The 26,123-nt window shown below is 47.7% G+C and overlaps 4 protein-coding genes across 5 annotated transcripts in view; 2 read left to right on the top strand and 2 right to left on the bottom strand.

The window, feature by feature from the left end:
- PAX4 (paired box 4) overlaps positions 1–619 on the top strand; it is a 4,950-nt gene extending 4,331 nt beyond the window's left edge. Inside the window, exon 8 of the mRNA XM_011357259.1 lies at positions 411–619. Within this exon, the coding sequence (XP_011355561.1) occupies positions 411–619 (209 nt within the window). The remainder of the gene's footprint in view (positions 1–410) is intronic.
- A 2,257-nt stretch (positions 620–2,876) lies between these two features.
- Positions 2,877–10,331, bottom strand: FSCN3 (fascin actin-bundling protein 3). The gene is made up of 7 exons (XM_011357182.2): positions 10,026–10,331; positions 8,285–8,981; positions 7,828–7,946; positions 6,060–6,219; positions 5,423–5,593; positions 4,896–5,101; positions 2,877–3,051 (listed from the first exon to the last, which is right to left on the bottom strand). Exons 1-6 carry the CDS (start codon positions 10,167–10,169, stop codon positions 4,896–4,898), a joined length of 1,497 nt encoding a protein of 498 aa, XP_011355484.1. The 5' UTR covers positions 10,170–10,331; the 3' UTR covers positions 2,877–3,051.
- A 1,106-nt stretch (positions 10,332–11,437) lies between these two features.
- ARF5 (ADP ribosylation factor 5) lies at positions 11,438–14,512 on the bottom strand. Of its 2 annotated transcripts, none has more exons than XM_011357180.1 (6): positions 14,291–14,512; positions 13,676–13,756; positions 13,250–13,359; positions 12,704–12,775; positions 12,030–12,155; positions 11,438–11,922 (listed from the first exon to the last, which is right to left on the bottom strand). In XM_011357180.1, exons 1-6 carry the CDS (start codon positions 14,355–14,357, stop codon positions 11,836–11,838), a joined length of 543 nt encoding a protein of 180 aa, XP_011355482.1. In that variant the 5' UTR covers positions 14,358–14,512; the 3' UTR covers positions 11,438–11,835. The 2 variants fall into 2 exon arrangements, with proteins under 2 accessions (XP_011355482.1, XP_023384660.1); XM_023528892.1 differs by having other exon boundaries at positions 12,030–12,237; positions 14,291–14,491.
- A 2,758-nt stretch (positions 14,513–17,270) lies between these two features.
- On the top strand, positions 17,271–22,360 carry GCC1 (GRIP and coiled-coil domain containing 1). Its single transcript, XM_011357179.2, has 2 exons — positions 17,271–18,740; positions 19,635–22,360. The coding sequence occupies exons 1-2, from the start codon at positions 17,709–17,711 to the stop codon at positions 20,928–20,930; spliced, it is 2,328 nt and encodes a 775-aa protein (XP_011355481.1). The 5' UTR covers positions 17,271–17,708; the 3' UTR covers positions 20,931–22,360.
- Positions 22,361–26,123: the final 3,763 nt, after the last annotated feature.

Here is a 26,123-nt window from a genome sequence, read left to right as displayed (position 1 = left end):
GTATGTACCTATCTATCTATCTACCTACCTCTTTATATATGTATCTACATATCTCTATATTGGTGTTTAGGTGGTCGTACACCCACACATATGCACACATAAACACATGCACACACACTGATAGTAGATCATGGCATATCACCTCTAAGTCCTCCAGCGTGCATTTCCAAAAAATAAGGAACTTGTCTTACATAACCACGATACCATTACCACATCTCAAATTGACAATAATTCCTTAACCTAAAAAAAGAGACATTCATCTCTGAATTGCATATGTATTTTGGCATAGCAGCAGAATGAGAATGCTACTTTTCGCATTCTGCTCGTCCCTTTATACATGCTCCTGGGGTATGTCTGCTTGCTGCTTTTTGGCCATAAGTTTCAAATTTGCCCAATTTTGTCCCCTGCAGGGAACTCTCTAGGCTACTCCTGGGAAGCCTTGGGATGTAGGAGAAAAAAGAATATGGGGAAAGTGGGTGAAAATGGGGTACTGGGAATAGAGAATGGGTTCATCCTTCTAAATTCTTCTCCTTTTGAGGAGAAGGGATGGAATGATGATAGTGCAAAGTGGTGGGGGCAAGTTTATGCCCATCCCGGGCAGGTACTGATCCAGAAGTAATCCTTCAAAAGGTCTCTATCATTAAACACTCTAGAACTATGCTGTTCAATAAGTAGCTACCAACTACATGTGGTTATTGAAATGTTACAAAAATTAAATAAAATGAGTACTCCATTTCCTCACTCACACTAGCTGGATATCAAGTGCCCAAGAGCCCCATGTGACCCGTGGCTGCTGTACTGGACAGTAAACATTATGGAACATTTCCATCAGCACAAGTTCTATGGGACAGCACAGCTCTAGAATGAAATTGCAAGGGTAATAGAGTACACTCTGCCCCTGCCCCACCTCTCTGATCTCAAGCTGGAGACCTTGCTGGACAGATTGCCTAGGGAAATGAGCAAGGCTTTGCGGGGTGACAATCTGCACAGCACGGTCTGAGAATAAGCCATTCACTTCAGTGAAAGGATTGACTTCAGCAATGGAAGAAGCTGTCAGCCGAGACCCCATGGCTGAACACATTCAAGTGGAGGACAGATGGCCATTTGTGGGAAACAGGGCATGAAAGAGAAAGTACGTGTGTGTGTGTGTGTGTGTGTGTGTGTGCGCGCACACGCGCACACACATGCATTCATGTGTGTGCATGTGTGTGTGGTTTTTCATGTGTGCATGCATGCCCACACATCTGAGTGTGTATACATATTGATGGAATGCTGACAAGGAGATTCTGCATTAAATGATCTCCAAGGTCCTATGTCTCTGAAGGATGTATTCCACTCCACTTCTGTGGCCTGTCCTTAATGTCCTCTGGGAAAGGAGGTGCCCTGGTCTACTGTTCTCGACCTTCACTTATTGTATTAAAATTTTTACAAAACTCTTTTATATCTCTTGAGGAGAAACATACTTACAAAACCCCGAGGTCATTTTCCTCTCTCCAAATGGAATCTCTCTCATGTTCCGGTTTCAGCTTCTCTTCTCAATGAACTTAAAAACCAGGCACTCATAATGGTGTGGTGCAATTTTCCCAGGGTGGGGGCCGGGCATCACTGTTGGTATTTGAGAACATTTTAGGAGATGCATGGGTGCTGCTTTAAATACTATTTAGTCAGAAATGAAAAACTGATTCCCTTTTCAACTCCTTTTCATTCCAATTGCATCAAAGAGACAGTCTTCATTTTAGTCCTAATCTTTAGCCTCTGTAACAGTTAATCTTTTTAACCGAGAGAGAAAGGGAGCCTTAAGCTCTGAGCCTTGGGCAGGGAAGGGAAAATCTAAGGAGGACTGATAACATCACTTTGTTTTCATTTTATTTATATTTATGGTCACTTTTTGTTTATGGCAAGCGATTCTGATCTTCCATTTTATGATAGTGATTAAAATATTCCTTTCTAGGTTTTAAGCCAGCCCTGTCCATTGTTCTTGTGCATCTAGGTTAACACATCTTTGAAATGCCAGATGTAATACCCCTTGAAGACAGCAGTAATCTTGTTAATTATCCTGTAATCCAATCCCTGCCTTGGTTTCTCCAATCTTCCTTTCGTCCCCTCCTTAATGTCAAATGCATAAAGGAAGCTGCAAAACTGTTATTCTCGGAAGCATTTGAGATCTTGCTCCCCAGCATATGTCATCAGTTTGGGCCCAAATAAACTCTTAGAAAAATTTTTCTGAATAAATGTACGTAAGAGTCTATGTCACTACAAACATTAATAGCGCAGATGGCAGGTAGATAAACATCAAAGTTATGAAGACAGTGCAAGAATGACAGTCACTTTGGAAGCTCTGTTTTGATGGAAAGAGGAGTGGACATCAGCGTCCACTCTAATTGAAGAATTGAGTCAGAGGTCCTGGCCATGCGACCTTGGGCAAACCACTCCAGCTCCCTGTAAAAGGTGGGCAGTGATGGGGAAAGTGCCTGCTGTGCCCGACGGACTGGATCAAAGGTAATGATAAAGTGGGCTGATATGAAAACTTCATGGGGCGGTGGGTTGGTGGGGAGGGGGTGAGCTAGATAGGCATAAGGAGTTATTACCATTATGCTGTGCCCATAGAATTATGAATCCTTAATTCTTTCTAAACCAAAAAGACATTCAGTCATATCTGGATTCTGAATCTTTCAAGGCAAGACTGACTCCTCATGATATTACTGGGAAAAGTCTAATGGTTCTGGTGGAGGTGGGGAGGATCAATGGAAGAACTGGTTACCATGTGGTCTCCTCTCTTCTGGCTAGAATGTGGAGTGGCTTAGAGCCTCAGTCTCACCCGTCCCCACCCATCATTCAGACCCTACTGTGTACTGAGTCAGATGCACACCAGGGTCTTGGGGATGGCCTTTTGTGATGTATTGCTAGAAACAGGTGTTTCGCTAAACTGGGTAGGAAAAGTTGTGTAACAGATATTCTTCTCATGGATCTTGACTCTGGAGTTCCTGTTCCATTTAGTGTAGTAGTTTCTCCTGAAGGAATTGGATTTTTGGTAGGTGATATTCCATTGGCCTGGGGAGGGAAGAGGAAATATCAGTCAGTCATTTGCTGATCTCTGGCTTTGAGGGAAAATCTTAGTAAGGTCCTGTGGGAAGAGAGAGAATAAAATGATCTGTCCCATTCTTGATGAGTGATTACACAGATATGTGAAGTTATAGGAAAAGGCAGCAGAAATTATTTTTTGAAATCAAATTAATGGTGAACAAATACCATCAGAGTTCATAGGAGACTGCAGTAAACAAGTAAAAACTTACTAAGAGTTCAAACTGGATTAAGAAAGTCTTCCGATAGAGTGAGAGTGTACTGGGTGCCAGGCTGTTTACTAGACATTTTGCAATCATCTCATGTGAAACAACAAATCCTATGAGATAAATACTCCCATTTTACCCATGAAAAGCAGACTTTCAGAGGTCCATTTGCCCAAGGTCAAACAAGTTTAACGGATAAAAATCTAATTAGAACTCAGTTCTGAGTCCAGAAATGAGCTCTTAACCATGACGATGCACTGTCTACTAGGATGTCAGGCCTGGAAGGAGCCTGAGAAATTTAGTTCAGTCCAAACCCTTCATGGAAAAGATCAGAAAACAGGCCCAGTGGGGTTTCATTTTATTTTTCCCAGTTTGGCCACAGTAAAGAGTTTATATAGAATATTGGTAGAAAATGGAGGAAAGGAGTGACTATATATTGGGAGTCTACACCTAGGTTCATATTGTCATTTAGTCTTTACACCACTCTATAAAGAAGATGTTCCCATTTTACGGATAAAGAAACTAAGGCTTAAAAATGTTAAAGCAATTTTCCCAAGGTTACAGAGCTAGGAAGGACCAAGCCTTACCAGCTTTTGGTTCCAGGTCTGTATGATATCAAAACCAAAACTTTTTCTACAACATCCTCATGACTTTCCAAGCCAGGAGAGAGGGGTGGATTGTGAAGGAACGGGTGTAAGAGCAGTGAGGTGCCTGCCCTGAAGAGCTTTGAACAGGCAGTGATGGCATGGAGGTAGCATTTTAGGAGAGCGGACTCAAACTCTGTGTAGAGAACAGATTAGGTGGGGATGCATCTGGCGGCAGGAAGTGCTGCTGGGGAGCCCTTGTTGCAATGCAGGCTTTTGGTGAAAGGGCTGGAACCACTTGTGGTAATTGTAATTAAAAAGGAACAAGCATTCGTGAGGTGTTTTTAAGGAAGTAGCCAACAATTTTCAGGGTTTGGTGAAGGGAACAAAAGGCGGGAAGGAGAAATGGTGCTGAGACCTTAAGCCTGAGAGTCTGGGAGGATGGTAATGCCCTAGAAGGCCAAGGGGACGGTAGGAAGAATAATCTTTGGAGGGAATGATGGGAAGGCTGATTTTGAAGGAATGGCAGGACAAAGTCAACTGTCAATCAGGAAGTTGGAAAGAGATGAGGTTAGAGTTCAGGAGAAGGGTCAAGGCTGCAGATAAATATCTGGGAGCCATCAGCACCCCAGGAATCCAGGGGAAAGGATAGGAAATGCATAGGGTAGAAAGTATATCCTCAATATTACTCTTTCTGAAAAATGGGGCAAAAGTCTGCATTTTGATAGAGAGAGACAGATGCACAGGTACACCTCATCCTGTCCCTTGCAGGCTTGCTCGCACGCACATGTGTCAGTGAAGCACAATAGTGAGAAATCTAGATTTGATTTCTCTTCTTTCCAGCTCATCTAGGATTAGAAGCCCTGAGAGGAAAGACACAGATTTGGAATAATGTCTGGAGTTGATCTAGTTGTGGGACAGAAGTCAGCCTTCTGGTCTTACATGCCTCTCCACTCGCCTCCCTTGTCTTTTTGCCCCTCAGCTCCTGTTCCCCCAAGCCAGATCCTTACCCATTGTGCTTTACCTAAAACTCCCAAATACACTCTTTGGTAATGTCCTCGCTGTCTGCCAACAGGGTGCCACTTCGGTCGGATCGCATGTAGAAGCCATTGGGTGCTAGCACCGTGAGCAAGTTGCTCCCCTGAAGCTCGATACAGAAGTTGAGGGCGAACTTTCCCCAAGGGCGAAAGGTGCCAAAGGATGTTATTGACCAGAAGGATCCACCCTGTGCTGGGGAGGGAAGAGCTCACTCAGGTTGGTGGGCCATTCAGGAGGGAGTCCCCCAGCAGTGCAGCCTCTGAAGAGGCTCCCAGGAGACACGCCACCGCCCTGGATGCCCTACCTTACCTGCATTGGCAGATTCCCCATATGGAAACGCAGGAGGCTGGTTTCTGTTCTGACAACCCACTCTGGGGGCCATGAAGTGCGGACACAAACAGAAACTCTGCTTTTCCTTTTCTGATGAACAGACCCTGAGTGGTAGGCCCTGAGGTCTGAGCTGGGGCTAAGGCTGGGCTGGACTGTGAACTGAGGGTGGGGACGATTACTCACCCTGGAAGTGGTAGATGCCCTGGCGGCAGGGCAGCAGGTGAATGCAGTCCGGCTGATCCATGTTGCAATGCATGAGGTCTTGTTCTGACGAGGTGCCCACATACCCATAACGACCTCGCAATGCAAGGAAGGGGCGGTTGGCTAATCGAATCCCAAATTCCTCATTTGGGCCTGAAAGAAATAGGAAGGAATGATCTGGATGGGATGCCTCTAGAGACTCTCCCAGATAGAAGCAGGAAGGGAGATGCTAATTGCAGAAATGAGTTGCCAATATTTTAACATGCAGTGAACACCTACGGTGTGCCAGGTCTTATGCTAGGTGCCTGTGGAATGTTTGTGAAAGCACTTAGTAATTTTAATATTTTTCCTTCGAGATGTGTGAATCTATTTAATTCTCATGATAATCCTGTGAGGCAGGCCGGTTAGATATCAATCATCTTCATTGATAATGAAAACAATAAAACTGCAGCTCTCAGGGGTGGTTTGCCCAAGTGACGACAAAAATTCAATGACTAAAAGCAAGTATAAAGATCCAAAACTTCTGACCCCAACTCCAGTGCTCATTCCAGCATATCCCAGCTCCTTCTGAAAGCATCTCTGACTTGGAATTAGCTGGCTGGAGGGCTGTTTAGCTCACCTGGAATGGTGGCATTGGCCATTAGCAGGCCATCAGGTGCGATGCTCAAGAAGCGTCCACTAGCAGTCTGCAGCATGATCTTGCCACAATTCCAGTGCATATGGAAGAAGGTGTCACACTCCAGCCGGTGCCCATTAGCCATCACTGTCCTATGGCGCCTCTGGAGAAAACATTGGGAACGAGAAGGAAAGCAAGGAATTCAAATCTCAGCTTTCTTCTCATCATTTTTATTCCTAGACCCTCTTCCCCACATCCCACCCACTAGCCTTTTTCATTCCCCCAAGGTATGCTTTATGCTTTTTGGAAAACGTATTATGACCTCAGCTCTCCATTTCCTCAGTCTGTGCTGTATTCCAGAGCCCAGTATCAAAAAGAAACCCAGATATACCACATAGAGAAAAATAAACCTCAGCCCAAACTTTAAAATCGTTTTGAAATGGATCATAGCCATAAAAGTGAAGCTAAACTATAAAACATCTAGAAGAAAACAAAGAAGAAATTTTGTAAGTTGGGAGTAGGCAATGATTTCTTGGGACAAAAAAAAAGCACTAACCATTTATAAAACAGAGAAATTGAATTTTATCAAAATTTAAAACTTGCTGCTCAAAAGACACAACTAAATAAATGGAAAGGCAAGCCACAGATTGGGTGAAAATATTTACAATACGTATATTTGGCAAAGAACTTGAAGACCTTAGAACATATAAAGAATTCTTACAACTTGATAAAAAGACGAACAACCCAATAACAAATGGGCAAAAAATATGAACAGATTCCTCACAGAGAAAATGTATAAATGGCCAATAAGCTCATGAAAAGATGCTCATATATTATTAATTATAAAGAAAATGCAATTTAAAGCCACAATAAAATGCTACTACACATCAATTAGAGTAGCTAAAATTAAAAAGACAGACAATACCAAGTGTTGATGAGGATGTGGAGCAATTAGAACTCTCGTACATGACTGGTGACAATGTAAAATGGTACAGTTGCTATAGAAATCTATTTGACATTTTCTTATATAGGTAAATGCACATTTATCACATGACCCAGTAGTTGCGATCCTAGGTATTTGCTCAAGATAATTGAAAATATAAGCTCACAAAAAGACTCATGCATGAATATTCGTAGCAACTTATTCATAATAGCCCAAATTGGAAACATTCAAGTATTCATCAACAAGTGAATGGATAAACAAATTATGCTTGTGTTTATGAGCAGTATTATGAAATAAAAAGGAATGAACTACGGATACATGCAACATGATGGATGAATTCAAATGTATTATGCTGAGTGAAAGAAACATACCTACTGTAACATTAGGATTCCATTTATATGAAATTCTGGAGTAGGGAAATGTAATCTACAGTGATAGACTACATATTAGTGGTAGTGGGGAGAGCAAGGCTGGAAGGGAACTGACTGGAAAGGGGCAAGAGGGAATTTCTGTGGTGATAGCAATATTCTCTAACTTGTGAAATGGTTGAGGCGTGGTGGCATAGGCATGTACATTTGTCAAAACTTATTGAATTGTACACTTAAAACGGGTGCATTTTATTGTATGTAAATTATGCTTCGATAAAATTGATTTTTTAAAAAAGAGGTCCTGTTGGATGAATATAGGCCCTCTGGGTGAAAATAAATGTTTATCGACAAGGACTTCTATGGTTTACCTCACCATCTTCCTTGAAGAAGGAGAAAGTATGTCCAGAGAGGGAGAACCCAGAGCTTAAGGGTTGCCTTGCTCAGAAAGCCAAGGTCTTACCTGGGCTAGGTAGTAGCCATTGGCTGAACGAAGCTGCAAGTTGTGGTTCTCATTGTCACTTTCAAACTGGAACAGTGACATTGGGGTTATGTGCTCAGAGGCCGCATACACCTCAACATCTGCAGAGGAAGAACATGCCATGAGAACCCTGAGTCTGGTCTTACCCGCAGTCTCAGCCCCTCCTCCAAGTTTCATGGCTGGGGTTCCCTCTGCTTTCTCTCCTCAGCCTTCATCACTTTCTGGTGGATCGTAGTATCCTAGAGAAGACCCAGGCCACTTTCCCCTAAAGCCTATGCCCCTGCTTTATCACCCTTCTCTACAGCACAGAGATTCTCTTAGGACCGCAAGATCTTCCTTAGGAACAGGTTCCAAAATCCTCGCTGATCCCAAACACATTTTTCTTTTTTCAGCAGCCAGCCCTCCCTCCTTCCATGGCTCTGTTGGACCCAGCACTTGCCGTAGACGATGGAGAGGAACTTCCGAGTCTTCGACCTGAGGCTCACCCAGGTCGGGCAGTGCTGTAGGATGAACCACTCCTCGCCCCTATGGGGATTAGAGCCCAGGGCCAGGAGCAGGCGTGGGCCCTGTGCGTACAACATGCCTCCTTCTCCATCACTCAGTGCCACGAGCCCTCCAGGCCGCACTTGCATGTGAAAAGCTGTCTGTGTTGAAGGTTGGGAGACCAGCCGGTCTATGTGGGACAAGAAGGAGTGTGTAGAGGTCTCCAGGTGGTAGCATCCGTCTTGGAAATGCAACAAGAAGCCACATTCCTCCAGGCAGGGAACTGGTGCGTCCACCCAGACTCGACCCGTGGTGGGGTCGGCCCTGGCATAGCAGCGGTTGAGGGGGCTGTAGAGGACCACATGGGCATGTAGGGCTGGCCGAGGGGTCCACATGTGGTAAGCTGAGAGGACCCGGGAGTTGCAGAACACGTCCTCGCCATCAGACTCCAGATAACGACTACTGATTATGCACTGGAGGGTCCACTTGCCATTTCGGTGGAAACGGAGCAAGAAGCATCCGTGGTGGCTGGTCCTCGGCCGGCCGTAGCACAGAGTGCCATCTGCCTCACATAGAAGGTAGAGGCCCTTCAAGCTCCTTAGTCGCACCACAGCCTGTGTGTCGTGCTCGTTGCTCACCAGGACCTCCCAGGTCTGAAGCATTGGGAGGGAGAAGAGGGAATCAGTACTTCCAAGTGACTAGACAGAGCAGCCCTGCAACTGTCACCCCTGGCATCACCCCAGCACCTTCACTGAGACCAACCAACTTCCCTTCCACATTGGCCTCCTTGCTGTCAGCTCCTCCACCCTCTCATCCAACAGTTATCAAAAGATCTCAGGGCACCGCTAGCACTGGAGCCATAGGGCTTCTCAAGAGCCCAAGAGAAGTTCTACATGCCTAACTCCTCCAACTGACAGAAGGTAACCTCTCTCCCTTGACCACTTCCTTCAATGTCTAATTTCTCAAGAAATGTTGTGGTTTGTCTTATTTCTTTCTCTCTCATTGCTGTGCCTGGATAGCACACTCGGCCAACACCTCCATCCCCAAAAGCCACCCTCCCTACATGGCAAGAGAAAAGCAAGACCTCTTACAAGCAGACCTGGGCTCCAGGGATGAGGGTGGGAGCACAACATCTGACATACAATGGTTTACTTCAGGTGCGATCAACTCTATTATAATTGGCAGGCACTTGCTACTGCCTCACTCTGTAGTACCATCCCGAATGTGCCTATATCCCTCTTTAAAATGAGAACCAACTCTCTGCCAGGGCTCCTAGAGCACCCCATTCTCAAACTACAACCAGAACAGAAACACAGGCTTTGTGATAACTCCACTGATCCAACTACCCCTGGAAGCCCACAATTCTGCCTTCCAGCCTGGGCTTTCTATCCCTCCTCTTTATGATGACACAACCACTCTGTGCTGGTATGGAGGGGAGGAGGCAGCCAGAGCAAGACAGAGTAGCAAGGCCAGGGTCGAGGCTTTACCTCCTGGAATAGATCTAGAGGTGGGTATGGAGCAATGAAGATCTGTGAGTAAGAGCTTGGGGTAGGAGGGTCTTGGTCTGGCAATGGCAGAGGCTGGGAAAGTAATTGAGAGTGCACCCCCTACCCCTACCCCCAACCCCCTTCACACACACACACACACAGAGCTTAGTCACTAGGAAAAATGGTTCCAGTACAGGTTTGCTTTGTTACCTGTCTCCGGCCCAAACCCTTTGCAGTAGCAGTGACTGTATTCTTATATGCCTCATAAGTGAGGTAGGATCCTGCCCAGCTGATGAGCCCAACCCTTAGGTCTTCCGGCTTGGGTTGTCTTTGCATCCACTCCACCTCATCCATGGGGCCGGCACCACAGGTGATGACTCCGTCCGGCCCAGCTTTCCCCCCAGTGGTGAGGTTCCACAGGCCATAGGGCCTGGAATCAGGCCAAAGTACCCGCCGGAAGACGTTCCCAGAGGGAACTTTCCAGGCAGAGGCTGGCCTAGGGCCCAGCACCTCTGTGACCCGAGAGCATTGTGACTGTGAGGGCTGCCTCTCATCCCACCATCGTGGGGAAAGGGCACTGGCCCAGCAATACCAATCCGTGGCCCAGAGGAAGTGGGTTCAGGCCTCCTGCGTTAGCCTCCCACATCATTCCAGGAACTGAGGCTGGCTGAGCTAAGACAGAGAATCAGAATTTCAGCCTGTGCCAGTGACCACTTGCGACTTCAGGTAAGTCCCTCCCCTTCACTTGTTTCTTTTTAATCATAGGATAGAAGCCAACCCCTTGCCTCCCAGGAAGTGGGTTCTGCCTGGCTCCCTTGAGACTCAAAGGGTTTTTGGAGTTCACAATATCCAAGAAAAATCTATTAACTTTTATGGCCCTTGGGAGGATGATGCCATAATGTCTCAGCAGGTACTTTTCAAGGAGGGTGAGGAAACCCTAGATAGATAACCAGCAAGGATCAAATTACTCATAGTGATCAGGAGGGACTGGCTCAGGAGCAGGGCAAGGAGAATGGCCTAGGCGGGGAACACCCCTGACATAAGCCCCAGCCGCACTACTGCTTCCCCATGGGTGGGGTCTTTCCAGGTAGGAAGAGTCCCAGTGGTGCAGAGTGAGGAACTGTAATCCTGTTTGATAAAATAAGGCTAATAGACTACAGAATCACCTGGGTGATTTTAAAAATGCGTATTCTTGGGCCTCAGACCAGTCCTGATGAATCACTTTTTCTTAAGCATGCCTCAAGAATCTCATTTTAAACAAATTTTCTTTCCCCCTCAAGTTTTAATGTGTATAGTAATCATTAAGAACCACGGCCAGCTAAGAGATGGATAGGAAATGGAAGTTATGTGGTATACGGAAGCATGGAAGTAGAGCCCGTTACCCTCAGCAAAGGCCCCTTGGAATTGGGGAAAGAATGGGATTTCCCCCACTGGAACCCCTAAAGCACTTCCAGATGCAAGAATAAGGTGGGAGAAGCCGAGCTAGATGAAGGCAGCAAGGTGTGTGTGTGCTTGGGGAGAGGGGGGTTGCCCCTGCAGCCTTAGAGTCTTTGAGTCTCTCCCATATTGTCTTTGCACCCAATAACCCAGCCCCAAGCTTCCAGGCTACAGACAACACCACGTACAAACCACAGCAAATTTATTACTCAATATCCAGTGCCATATCATAGCACCACCCGGAGCCCTCACTTTCCCTCCCCACTTGGCCCCAAGGGTATACCCAAAATGGAAAAAAAACAAAAGTAAACCCAGATCCCTGCTCCTCCTCTGGAAGAAGGGGCCTCGGCCCTGGAAGCCCCTCCCACAGGTCCCAGCAGGCAGGAGAGTGGACCCCTCCATGCCCAGAGAGCAAGGCTCCAGGCTCCCACAACAGAGAACATGCAGGCAGGAGCAGGAGCAGAGGCTCGAGTCTGTGGGAGGAGGAGCAGGAGGGACGGACACTGCCTGAGGAGTCCGGGAGTTTGGGCATCCCAGGGATGCACGCGGGAGCTTCCGGGCAGCAGGGGCCGGCCCCTGGTGGTTAGCGCTTCGACAGCTCATGGGACAGCCAGTCTAGCCCATCGTACAGGCCTGTGCCTTGGGTGGCACAGGTGGCCTGGACATACCACTGTGGGGTGAAGGTAAAAAAAACAGGTCAGTAGCAGGGAAGAAAAGGGAAATGCCTTTATTTCCTGCCCCAGCCTGTGGCTCCCTTGGGAGACGCAGGACCCTCACCGTGCGGCTTCGCAAGTGCTGCAGGCCCAGCTTGTCCGTCAGCTCACTCACGGGCATGGCGTTGGGCATGTCCTGCTTGTTGGCGAACACCAGCAGCACGGCATCCCGCAGCTCGTCCTCCTGCAGCTGAGATGCCGAAGGTGTGAAATCTAGAGTCCTTTGGGGTCCCCAGGTTCCCTCTTTCCTGTTGTGTAGGGGAGCCCCCTTTCTACCTTCCAGCATATTTGTGGGAAAAATATAATATTATGTTGCTTCTCGCTTAACACAAGACACAGTTATAAATCAGCTAGAGACTACCTTGGCTTTAAGGTAGTCTCTACCTTAAAAGGCCTCCAGAAGGGGCCTTTTTCTAATCTGAGTATTCGCATTAGTCAAAATGACAAAATTTCCCAACGGAAAAACAAAAATGTAAGATGATGTTTCTCTCCACCACATATTATTTCCCTTTTCCAACTTCTCAGACTCAGATATGAAGACATGAAAATTCAAAGAAAAGGTCAGTCTTATACTTTTTACCTGACCCAAATTCAAAACAGGGTGAGATCCTCCCTGTGTCTGTCTCCACAAAGAGAAACGTACACTGGAGGCCTGTGCGGCGCTTCCTGACTTTCACACTGGCACTGAGATTTCTGTCTCTGAACTGAGGGCTCAGTTCCAGAGCCTTGGGTGCTCACCATTTTCTGGAGTTCGTCAGCAGACTCCTGGACCCGCTCTCGGTCATTACTGTCCACCACGAAGATGAGGCCCTACGTGGGAAGGAAGGAGGAGCAATTACGCCTGCCTAGGACATACCCTAGTCTGACTCCTTCTCTCTTTAATTGTGTCTAAACCCTTCTCATCTAATAAACTTCCACTAAGGTTCTGCAGATGTCCTGGCACAAACCAGAGACAAGCTGCAAAGGATACAAATTCTGCCCTCAGGCAAGCAGTCTAGCTAAAAGACATGCATGCGAACAGGGAAAAGACATGTCGCGAGAGTAGACCAGGCAGCCTGAGCCTAGAGTCCTGCTCCTCAAAAGAGGCCTAAGGTGCCTGAGTCTCAGAAGACCAAGGCTAGTTCTGAAGGATGAGTGGAGGCTAGCTTACAAAAGGGAGGGTGGAAGGAAGTAAGGCTTTTTCACTGTCTGGAGGCCCAGCCTAGGCCAACATCTCAGTCTTCCTAACTCTAAGGCTGCTTCCCCCGGGGTTGGAGAGACAAGCCCCCCACCCCATCCCCCCACCTGAGTGTTCTGGAAGTAGTGCCGCCACAGAGGCCGAATCTTGTCCTGGCCTCCCACGTCCCAAACTGTGAAACAGATGTTCTTGTATTCCACTGTTTCCACATTGAAGCCTGCAGACAATTGAAAACAAAAAATGAACAGAAAGTTCTGAAAGGAACTTACTAAAACCACATGGATTCAGCAGGGACACCATGATCAAGGCCCAAGGGAACAGAAGTCCAGAGGACCTGCAGTCCACAGACGGGGCGGGGCTAGGTCACATTCACCCCTCCTCAGCACCATCAAGCACATAAAGATACTGTGACCCACTTCTCAGGTATCTGTATCTGGTGTCAGCTCCCAGCACAGAGATGCAGAATAGGGAGCAGACCCTAAGGAGGTCTGTCGTCGTGCTCCCGCTCCTCCCAATCTCGCCTCCAGACTTACCTATGGTGGGGATGGTGGTGACAATCTCCCCTAACTTCAGTTTGTACAGAATTGTGGTCTTGCCGGCTGCATCCAAGCCAACTGCAAAGGAGAGGGGCACAGGGATGGAGATGGGAGCGAGGGAGCCCCCTAGAGACCAGGGAAGGGGAGAGGCCAGGACAGCGGATGGTGACGGGGGCGAAGAGCCCGAGCGCCTCCAGGTGCGCGCTGTTATCTACCTTCACGGCCTTAAGGGCAGTCTAGGTGGTGAGTGCCAACTCCTGCTCCCAAAGCAGGCGAGGGGAGGGAGAGGACTGGGGGTGTCAGGGGCACAGGAGGGCCGCGCTCCTTTTAAAAGTCGTCTCCAAGGGCGGAATCCTCCCTTCTTACCAGCGGGGTTGGGGCGGAGGGAGCTTCACCCCACCCAGGCCCGCAGTTCTCGGTCTCAGGCCCCGGGGGTGGCGCTACAGACCGCTACCCGCCAGAGAGCAGTGGCTCCGAGGCGAGAGGGGCGGTTAAGAAGTGGGTGACTCAGGGTCGGATATCAGGGGGAGCTGGGCTGGAGGGACGCGGGGGCAGGGAAGGCTGCGCGGGGGCCGGCGCTCCCGTCTGGGCCGCGCGCTTGATCTGCCTCACCCATAAGGATCCGCATCTGCTTCTTCCCGAAGATCCGCGAAAAGAGCGCGGACACGGTGAGGCCCATGGCGGGGCCAGGGGGAGGGGGCACGGGCACGGACACGGGGTGCAGGCTGGAACCGGCCGGCCGCTGGGGGATGGGGCGCAGCAGCAGCAGCAGCAGGAGGAGGCGCCGCCACCGCCTCCGCGCGTCCCGGCCCGCCCTACGTCACCGCGGGCCCGCCCCCTTGATGGGGCGCAGCAGCAGCAGCAGCAGCAGCAGGAGGAGGCGCCGCCACCGCCTCCGCGCGTCCCGGCCCGCCCTACGTCACCGCGGGCCCGCCCCCTTTCTGGCCCCGCCCCCAGCCCCGCCCCCGCCTCGCCTAGTGGCTCGCGGAGAAACTGAAGTTGAGCGAGTCTCCTCCGCAACCTGGCTGGGTCCCGCGCGGTCTTTAAAGAGGGAAAGGGTCAGGTTCTCTCCGTTTCCAGCGCGCCTATCACATCTGCGGCTGCTGAACCGACAGCTCGAGCGGGGCTTAGAATAGCTTTTAACGCTGCACAGCGGCCCCCACTTCCGATTTCAGTGGCTAGCCGCAGGGCTTTTTTGTTGCGTCCAGCCCACTCTGGGCTTGGGTTTAGTTCTTAGAAACTAGCAACATCGACCGTGTGCACCAACGTCTTAGGGGTACGGAAGCTCCGTGCAGGTGTCCTAGTCCTCCCTCTTGCCCCCTCAGCTCCCAGCGAGAGGTTTAGAACCTAGTAGGTGGTTCAGGGACCGCAGAATCGCGATAGGAGTGCAGCGGGGGCGGGGGAGGGGAAATGCCCGCGTATTAGCTGGCTTTCACGGTTCCTTAAAACGCCTGCTCCATAGATCCCAACAGCAGAACCAGCAGATTACCAGCTCTGGGCGGCGCGGTCCTAGACATTGCTTCTGCATATTAGAGAACACGACCTTCGCCTCGATGGGCCTAGACGCAATGCCTTTCAGTCTGAACCCAGGCAGCCTTTCTGAAGCTCCTTCCTCACTTTGCCACAAACCTGGGATCCTGGATTATTAATGCACACCTATCCAGGATGTTGTCAGGATCATCATGCCTCCTTACACCCAAAGAGTTTCAGCTGTGAGTTCCCCACACAGCATCTGAAAGGAAATAGCAAGATAGGGATTAATTATAAATATCTTCTATAGCAAAACCCGGTTCAATGCTAGGTTTATGCTTAACAAATGCTCGTTGGGTTGAACTGGACTGATTGGTTGCTCAGTGTAGCAAGGGCATGCATTTTGGCTATTTTGGATTCTAGTGGGCTTCTAGAATCAATTGCTTATGGACTGGACATGGTGAGGTGAGCTGGGAAGCAGAGAACTCCATTTGCTCATTCACTTAGTCAATAAATATTGAATGCCTACTATGTGCTTTGTTCTGGGCCTCAGTTCAAATCTCAGTTCTGCCTATTTTTAAGGGCTTGCCTTCAACAATCTTTACAACCTGTCATTTTCTTATCCGTAATAGACTAATATCTGCCCTATCATGAGGTTATGGTAAAGATAAAAATGATAAGTAATATATCTGAATGTTTTGTATAATACAGCTGGATGTTACCTGTGCCACTAAGAAACTGGGTCTGAAGAGACCCCCAGGACCTTCCCCATCCAGACCTGCAAAGTCTGTAGGAGAACAGACTTTGGACACCAGATACCAGTGCTTGACTTTACTCCTCAGTCATAGACTTGCATTCCTAACAAGGCTTTTACAAGATGGAAGAGTACATTTAAATGCGTCTCAATATAATAATACACCGATTGTGAACAAGTCAGGCCAGTTCTACATCTTCAGCTCTTTTATTAGCCTCTTTCTTTCTCTGTTGTCACTGCCCTCTTTCACTACCCCCCGACTGAAATGGCCTTCTCACAGGTCTCCTGCCCCTTGGTAATGCCTGTCATACAAGTCTTGACTATGTCACTCTTGTGATCAAAATCCTTTAGTGTCTTATCACCCAAGATAAAATCTAAATGCCACCCCCATCTGTTGCCACCCCCTTCACATACCCTAAACTACTGCCTTGAGATGACTCTCTCTCAATGCTTCCCAGGTGAGCCAGGCACCCTGATGACCCAGGAGTCATTGCATTCTTTTCCCTCTGCCTGGAATGCTTGTTTCTCTCATCTCTAGTTAGATGGGCAATCACTACTCATCCTTCAAATCCCAAACTATTTTCCCTGAGAGTCTTCTCTGCCTCCCCTAGACAGGACTCCTTCCTCTTCCATATCACTTTGAATATATATAGTGGTATAATGGCAGGACTTGCGCATGCCTGGTTCTCCACTAGATGTGAACTCGTTGAGGGCAGGACCTTGTCTCATCATGGTGATCATCTAGCACAGAATTTGGTGTGTTGAGAATTGGATTGATTTGGATAGGATTCCTAGATTTGCTAGCTGTGTGACCTCGGACATGTTACTTACCTCTTTGTGCCTCGTGTCTCCATATCTGTAAAATAATGTCCACTAATAATATCCACTAAGAATTATTTTAAAGACTTCGTAGTAAAACTCTTGTAAAGCTCCTGGAATATAATTGCATTTAGGACAGACGTCATGGCCATAGGATGCCCTCTATAAACATCTGTTCAATCAACTCAGCAGAACTCAGTATAATAATTATTATACCATATCCCTACTAGGTGCCAAACACCGTCCTAGAAAGAGTTTTCCTGGTTTAAATGAGAGTCTTAATTGTTGCTCTTTAGAGCCCCGAAATAGTGGGGACAAGTCGTTCACGGGGCTATTTGGTAAGGATTCTATGCGACGTCGCCCCCAGTCCCTCGCTGATCGTAGTCTGGGGGCAAGTTCAGGGAACCTCGCGAAGGCAAAATCACACGTCTGTCCTCAGCTTTGCTTACTCTGCTCTCCAGAGAGTGATAGGCTCGCACCCAACTTGGTTCTCAACAGGCCGCCAAGCACCCACTCGCTGAAGTAGCCCCACCCACCTCGTGCCCACTGGGGGCGGAGCCTGAGCCGTCGTGCTGTCGTCACTTCCAGCGGACCCGGAAGCGCCCTTGTGGGGCCGCTGTAGTTAAGAAGTTTCCGTGTGGTTGCGCTCAGCTTAAACCCTTGGCGGACTGTGGGCCGAGGGCTGTCGCGGGCTGCTCTGGCCCGGACGAGTGGGAAGCGCTGAGCGGCTTCTGAGACCCGGCGGGCGATCCCTGGCAGTGAGTTCCTCTTGTGCTGGCGTCGCCCCGCCTCCAGGGTAGGACCGCCCCCGTCCTCCGTGCCTGGGACCCGGTGGCGCTTCTGCCATCCTGCCCCGCCACCTTGCATCCGTCTCGGACAGCTGGGAGGAACAGGTGTGGGACTGCGGGGACAGCAGAGCCCACCAGCGTCTTCGCGACCCTCTCCAGGGCTATCCGCGCTGACGTTGAACAACCGTTCTGAATCCTCATGGAGAAGTTTGGGATGAATTTCGGGGGCGGCCCCAGCAAGAAGGACCTGCTGGAGACCATTGAGACGCAGAAGCAGCAGCTCCTCCAGTACCAGGCACGTCTGAAGGATGTGGTCCGCGCCTATAAAAGCCTACTGAAAGAGAAAGAAGCGCTAGAGGCCAGCATCAAAGTGCTGTCGGTATCCCACGAGGCAGATGTGGGCCTCACAGGTATTCAGCCTCCAGGCCTCACCTGTCCTGACTCCGTGGATGACCGATGCTCCACTCACAGCGAAGATAGCACTGGGACTGCCACCAGCTTGGATACAGCGGCCAGTCTCACAAGCACCAAAGGTGAGTTTGGGGTGGAAGATGACAGACAGACCCGTGGACCACCACCTCCAAAGTCCGAAGAGGCCAGCGGGTCGGAGAGTGGTGTTAGCAGTAGCAGTGGAGATGGACCATCTGCGGGTGGGGAGGTAGAAAAACGATTGCACCAGCTGAAGACTCAGTTGGCTACTTTGACCAGCTCTTTGGCTACAGTCACCCAGGAGAAATCCCGCATGGAAGCTTCTTACCTGGCTGACAAGAAGAAGATGAAACAGGATTTAGAGGATGCCTGTAAAAAGGCAGAGGAAGAGAGGGACCGTCTGGAGGGAGAATTGAAGGGGCTGCAGGAGCAGATAGCAGAAACTAAAGCCAGACTTATCACACAACAGCATGATCGGGCACAAGAGCAGAGTGACCATGCCTTGATGTTGCGTGAGCTCCAGAAACTGCTGCAGGAGGAGAGGACCCAACGCCAAGACTTGGAGCTTCGGTTGGAAGAGACCCGAGAAGCCCTGGCGGGGCGGGCATATGCAGTTGGTCAAATGGAAGGGTTTGAACTGCAGACCAAACGGCTGACCTCTGAGGTGGAGGAGCTCAAAGGTGAGCTGCAGGCTCTTCGGGATGAGAAGAATCAGCCAGACCCCCGGCTGCAGGAGCTTCAGGAAGAGGCTGCCTACCTTAAGAGCCATTTCCAGGCTCAGTTGCAGCAGGAAATAAGGAAGGTAATTATCTTTATCTCTTTCATTCTTTTAGCCTGAAGTGGGAAATAGTAAGGTTCTTTTTCCTCCTTTGATAGTTAGATCTAGGTGGCTGTACTGTTGATTTTTGATGCTATTCAAAAAGTTTTATTTGTAAGTCCTGGGAATTTGTGTTCTCTGTGGTGTTGACAGTATCCACAGAGCATGCTTCCAACAGGATGTGGAGTTTCTGAGTATAGGCTGGGTTGGAGCCAGACAGCTCTGCACTTCTGGCCATTGGCATCTTACCAGCTGTGCACTGTGAAGCAGTACTGTGGCAGCCATGTAGTGAAAAGTCATGTGTGTGCCTGTAGGTACATGACAGATTTAGGTAGTGGTATGTGCCTATAGATAGGGTGGCTGAAGGGGGCAAAGGGAATTTTCTCAGAAGAAATGACCTTTTGAAATTGCTGTTAGTCAAGATTTGTGTGTTCTGGAAAGGTATGCTATTTTACAGTGCCTCCATTCAGTATGGGGAGAGATCCAACTCAGATTTGATCTTCCAGGAATATTAGAAGAGTAAAAGAATGTCATATGATTTCTTAATAGGATTTGGGGAAGCACCTGATAAACGTAACACACTTTATATGTGAGCTCAGTGTATGATAGAAGAAAGAGGAAGCACTAAAACAGGACAAAAGCAGATATATACGAAGATTCTTAATTTGTTTGATATAACATATGTCTGAGAGCAGAACCCGAGCAGGTTACAGGAACTTTTGTTAGCTCCCAAATCAACAGAAAAGTCCCCAGTTCCTATTCTTGTCAGGCTATCCCCATCCTGTGACCCTTTTGCTCCCCTCTCTTGCTTTCTCAAAGTTTGCCATAGGGCTTTGAGGCTTTTCTGGATGCGTTTCCATCTGTTCTCTTGTTTTACAGACAGCCCTTGCAGAGGATCAACTACGCCAGCAATCTCAGCTGGAAGAGCAGAGGGTGGCATCCCTGGAGAACCAAATATCTGAGGTGTCGGAACTGCTGGGCACCTATGAGAAAGCCAAGCAGAAGGACCAACTAGCCATCCAGAAGCTGAAGGAGCGCATTCTGCAGCTGGACCTGGAGAACAAGACACTGGCTCTTGCAGCCTCCAGCCGGTCCCCTCTAGACAGCCATGGAGAGGAATCCAGTCTGGACGTCAATGTCCTGAAGGACAAGATGGAGAAGCTGAAGAGGCTACTGCAGGTGGCAGCCAGGAAAACCCAGGTGACCTTGGATGTGGAGAAGCTCTGTGACCTGGAGATAATGCCCAGCTCCGAGGCCGCCGATGGGGAGAAGGCTACTGCGCTCTACTACCAACAGGAGCTGAAACAGCTGAAGGAAGAGTTTGAGAGGTACAAGATGAGGGCCCAGGTCATCCTCAAGAACAAGAACGCCAAAGACGGGAACCTGGGCAAGGAGCTGGAGGAAGCCCAGAACCAGCTTGCTGAGCTGAAGGAGAAGTATATCTCCCTGCGGCTGTCCTGTGAGGAGCTTGAGCGCCAGCACCAGCAGGAGGCCGAGGACTGGAAGCAGGAGCTGGCCAAGGTACAACATCACCACCGGCAGGAGCTGGAGCGGAGCCAGCTGGATTTCAGGGACCGCACGCTGAAACTGGAGGAGGAGCTGCACAAGCAGCGGGACCGTGCCCTGGCAGTGCTGGCCGAGAAGGACTTGGAGCTGGAGCAACTGCGTTCTGTGGCCTTGTCCTCTGGGCTGCCAGGACGCAGAAGCCCTGTGAGTAGTGGGGGTCCTGGGGACCCGGCTGACACAGCTTCCCCAGATAGTTTGACCCAAGCACTGCAACTAGCTGCGGCCAATGAGCCCACTTTCTTCCTGTATGCTGAGCAATTGGCCCGCAAGGAGGTGGAGATCACATTGTTGAGGAAGCAGAAGCATAGGCTGGAGGTTGAGGTGCATCAGCTGCAGGAGCAGCTGCTGGAGGAGGGCGAGCGGCATCGGGAGGAGGTTGGAGTCCTGCAGAGCCACATTGAAAAGAACATCAGGGACCAGAGTAGGGAAGGAGCCAACCTGGAGTACCTCAAAAATATCATCTACCGCTTCCTGACCTTGCCTGACAGCCTGGGCCGCCAGCAGACACTCACAGCTATCCTGACTATCTTGCATTTCAGTCCAGAGGAGAAACAAGTGATAACGCGGCTCTCACCCAGTGGTAGCTGGTGGCCTTCTGGCAAGAGATGATGCTGTTTTCACTAACTCCTGAAATTTCTGTGCCTGTTATGTGGGAAGGGACAGATTCTGGTTTCTACTGCCTCTTCTCTTACCTTTTCATATCTTACTTCACTGTGTTGAACTGGGAGGAGTCTTCAAAATGGGGTGGGATTTTCTGCCAAATGCCATTAATGCTACTTTGTGCTTAAGCCCTAGGGACACTGGCAGTTTTGGGCGGGATGGCATCTTCTGGTGGTGTGTGTGGGGGGGGAAATGGTGAGAATCTTTGAAAATGAGACATTTTTGTTTTAATATTATGCTCCAGGTGCAGAGCTAGGAGTAAATATGACTCCAAAGGGAGTTCAGTTAATTTCTAAACATGTACAAAGACCAGCTGTTTTCTCCGTCATCTCAGTCTGAGTCTGGTCCACTGCTGCCCCAATTCTCTGGGGACATAAATCCAGGCTAGAGAGGGACCAGAAAGTTTGAAATAGTGACAGATTGTCCACTAGTCTAAAAGGCCAAGGAATAGTGAGTTCATCCTAGAACTGGGGAGCTTGGTCTGGTTAGGGTTGGGTAGGACCTAATTAATTTAGACAAAACACACCACTTGTGACATCCTGGAGGGAGCCCTGAGCACCAATTCAATGTTAGGGATTTCCCAAGTGACTTGCTTTTGGCCTGGATAGGATTACAACGGACCTTTAACACATGTCCCTGCCTTAACCTGCCTGCCTGAGGTTGGCCTGAGATTGTGAGTGAATGCTATCTTTTTTTCAATGTTGACCTTCCACTAAGGGGTCTGATCAGGAAGCTCTCATCCTGCCTGGATGCAAGGAATTAGCTCAGATTTATAGGGAAGAGGAGGAAGATTTGCTGCAGAAGTTTCCAGAAGTATGCTGTAGGAAAGTGGCTAAATCTCCACGTCCCTGCAGCCAGGGTGTTTGTGGGTCACTGTCACCAGGGTATTTTGCACACTCCTTTAGGGAGACAGTAGAGTGTTAGTCCACAGTCTTCATCTTCCCTTTATGTGTTACTGTAACTTTTCCTCCTCCTCCTGTGGGATTTCCTACCTAAGTAGATTCTTACATAAGTAGATTCATTCTGCACTTAAGGAAAGGAGGCTTATTTTTCAGGCAGTCTGGAAAGGAGGGACTCAGAATTCTGAGTCAGATTCAAACAGTATCAATTTCTGTATTCGTTCCTTGTCCCCATCTGCTCTTGCTGGTTATAGAAATCTTTGGATCCTAAAGACCAAAATTGAGTGCTTTGCCACCCAACTGAACAAATATGTATTCTTTTGTTATTTCATCAGAGAGATCTGTTCTGCGAGGGCTTGGAATGCAGAAAACTTTGATTAAATGTTCTGATTTGGAGGCTGGGTGACCTGGACTATCTGCAAAGAATGTGTTCAAACGATAATAACATAAACTGTGGAATTATTAAACCTGAATAACTGACCTGTGTGCTTCATTAATGGTATATACATATATCTGGACACAAATAGAGTGTGACTGTAAACGGTAAATTAAAAGGATGGAAATAATATATTAAACCATGAGCTTGAATCTAGGGAGGAACTGCCTCAATTACAACACAATTTTTTTTTAGCCTGGAATTACGCGTGCGTGCGTGCGTGCGTGCACGCGTGTGTTCGTGTGTATGTGTAGGTAGGTATGTTGGAAAAAGATGTCTCATGGGTTTAGTGAGCGGGCTTGGAACTTCTGTAATTACTGCTTTAAACTTTAGAAGTACTTTCTTTAGGAATGCTTTATTATGCTTCAAATCAGGATTTGTGGTATCCTGGAAAAATTTCTCAGTACATCAAACTAAATTAAATCATCATCATCTTCATCTCCTTAATTTTCTTACCTTAAATGTTATATATATATTCATATTGTTATTTCTAGGTGGTTTGGGACAGAATAGAAAGAGCCATAGTAACAGTTGCTTTCCTGGGGCTGATAATTCCTGTGCCTTTGACTTTTGAGAAGATATCAGATGAACAAAGAAACAAGTCAATTTCTGACAAAGTATCGATATACATAAGTCTGTGAATGCTCCCGACTGAGGCGAAAAGACTTGGTCTTTTCTTACCCTTAAGGATACAAGTTCCTTGTCTCCCCACCCTTTTCCCCCAAATAAGCTTTTCAGTTATTTGACTGGTTTGCACTCCTAGAAAGGAAAGGAAGTGAAAGAGAAAGAATTCTGATCAGACTCAGAGAAAAATAAATTTTCCTTGAACTCTGGTCCTGGAATGTCAGTGTGTGAGTTATGACGATAAGTAATGAGACTGAACTTGTTTAACTTGCCACGTGATCTGGAGGATCGCTGAGAAGAAGAGATGGAGGAAATGGAAGGAAGGCAAGTTGACAACTGTAAAGACTTTCTCTCTCCTATTGGGTACCTCCAATCTGGGATATAAATGTCCATTTACCATGCCTTTGAGGTTGTAAGTCCCCATCTGTTACATAGAACCCCAAGGCTCTCGGCCTTGTCCTGAATTGCTGCTACTTCAGGGTTGTTTTGCTAACTCTTGTGGAGTGTGCCAGCACCTTGTTGAGCCATTCACACCTATTATATCAGTTACTCCTCACAGGTGATGTTATCCCCATTTTACAGATGAGGAAGCAAAGGCCGAGATGTTCAATTTGCCCAAGGTCATGTAACTAATTGATGTCTGAACCAAGCTTGGTTAACTTGAAAGACTGCTTCATCTGGGTGCTCCTGTCTTCTCAGGACTTGGAGGGTCTGGGCCTGTCTTCATAGATGATTTCTGGGGATGGAAAGACATCTCCAGACTGAACTGGGCTGGTTCAAATGTAGAGGAAATTTCTAGCTATAAATTGCAGTCTAGCAAAGTTGCTACACTGTAGAGTTGAACAGGCCACATTGGTTCTTCGTAAGAGCCTTACAGCTGCTCTGTCCCCCAGGTTCTAGATGGCTGCTAATTTTAGATCTTGGATCATTCTAACAAAATAAGAGGAGGGCTGTGTACCAGCTACCGTTATAGTGTGTTCCAGCTATAACCTCTAGTAAAGCTGGGGAAACAGCTTTGGGAATTGGAAATAGAGCCCTAACGAATGGTCGGTCACTTTACCCAATCTTCAACCACTTTTACTCCCTCCCCTTCACTCTCTTCCGCTGCCGCCCCCAAGCGGCCTGATTATTGATGATTTTCGAGCAAGAAACTGGATTCAGACATTCTGGATTGAAATCCCAGTCTAATATCCTGCCAGCTGTGCGACCTTGACAAATTACTTAATCTCTCTGAGCTTAATTTTCTTATAATGGGGATAATACCTATTTTAGAGTTATATTCTCAGATTAAAGCAAAATACATAAAGAACCAGCACAGTACCTAAAACAAAGTTGAGGCTAAACTGCGTTTTTCAACCCCCCAAGAATGTTAAGTGGCAGAATTAGAAATTAGACTGAGCTCTTAAGTCCTGTGTTTCTTAATTACAAATGTTGCTGTAAACAAAAGGAAAAATAACGGGATTATGAAGCTGACATCTAGCATTTTCCTTACAACAGTCTTATGACGCCTATCTGTTTTGCAGATGAGGAAACAGAGTCCTGCAAGATGAATTACCCAGGGCCCAGAGTCCGTGATGGGAGAGCCCAGATTCAAACGCGTTTATATGAATCCGTGGCCCAGGCTCTTTCTGCTGTCTGTGCTGCCTTCCAGCAGAGGGCAACGCGGAATACTGAAAACAGGGCTCACTGAGAAATCCAGGGGGCTGTATTTCTAGCATGGGCTGGGGAAGAAAGCGGAGTCCAGGTGGTCATCTCTTCAGTGGCAACTGACTGCCTATAACTTCCCAGAAGCCTCATTTCTCTCCTATCAGCAGAGCTCTTTCACACTGAAAACTTGAAATGGACTCTCTTGCAAGTCAGTTTTATGTGAGTTTATGTAATGACCTCCTGTTTTTTGGAGGGGGGACCCGGATCTCCTGGATAATCTAAATAGTGGTTCTGACAAACCTACCATGCAGGGGGTTCAGTAAAGTGCAGGCCACTTGGAGGCTAATGACCATTGTAAGGAGGCAAACCCTGTCCCTTGACCATTGAGACCATATCTGGCTCAGTATAAATTTGTCCATCCCTATGGGCTACCACTTAGAATATTTTCATATTCTCTTTCACGTCTGAGAGAATGAATACCGATATGATTTCATGTGAATATGTGTTTTTAAGTGTCGATTACACATAAACTTTGTATTAACTGAGGCTGTGATGTCCACACAGTCAAAATTTTTGGGGGTTAGTATTTAGAGTAGGGTCCATTGTCTTTCCCTAAGTTCAACAGCTATCAGATCTCCAAAAATGAAGCTTCAGTCTAGGGAATTTCACAGGCCCTTTGGGGGACATCCTGTCCTGGCGTTCTGTGTACTCCCCTGAGATATCTGCCCAACCTGGAGCCTTAGCTGGGATGAGATCTGAAGGAGTCTGAAATAAGGCCAAGCTTATTTGTGTTGGTTTTGAGTGCCTACAGTATCACCTGAAGAGTTTGCATTTTCCAAACCTAGGATACTTAGGCACATTGTTCCCTCTACCTTAAAACTGTCCCACCCCATCTAAAACCTCTGCAGTATGGTCTTGTCCTTTCAGACTCAGCTGAAATGTCACTTCCTGTATGCAGATTTTTCTGATACCCAGGGATGCTCAGGTACTTTCTTCTCTGAGATCCTTCAGCACTTTTTTCATACTGACCATGGGCACAGTGATTTCTTGTACTTTCATTTTTAAATTAACTTCTCTCTGTCCTTAACTACCTTTTAAATCTCTCAAGGTCATGCCCCATCATGCCCCATTCATCTTTGTGCTGTCAGGACTTTTCATAACCTGGCACATGCTAAGTGCTCCATAAATAGCTGAATGAACAAGAGACTGAAAATACCAGCCTTGTATAATTCTATAATAAAATCCACCATCTGCATTCCAGTTGTTAATTAACACAATAATTTCCTTTATAGGATTTTTTCCTCCTGTAGTGTAGGATCCTGTCTAGGATCATATATTGTGCTTAGTTGTCTCTATAGTCTCCTTTAATCTGGAACAGTTCCTCACCTTTTCATTCTCTTTTATGATAGTGATGTTTTTAAAGACTATAGCCCCCGCCCCCCTTTTAAATAGAAGCTTCCTTATTTTGAGTCGGTCTGATGTTTCTTTGTGATTAGATTCAGGTTATGCATTCCCTGCCAGAATATTATATAAGTA

The sequence above is a fragment of the Pteropus vampyrus genome, unplaced genomic scaffold, assembly GCF_000151845.1.
Source record: "Pteropus vampyrus isolate Shadow unplaced genomic scaffold, Pvam_2.0 Scaffold33, whole genome shotgun sequence".
Classification (NCBI taxonomy): domain Eukaryota; kingdom Metazoa; phylum Chordata; class Mammalia; order Chiroptera; family Pteropodidae; genus Pteropus; species Pteropus vampyrus.
This window is presented reverse-complemented; position numbering and strand designations above follow the sequence as displayed.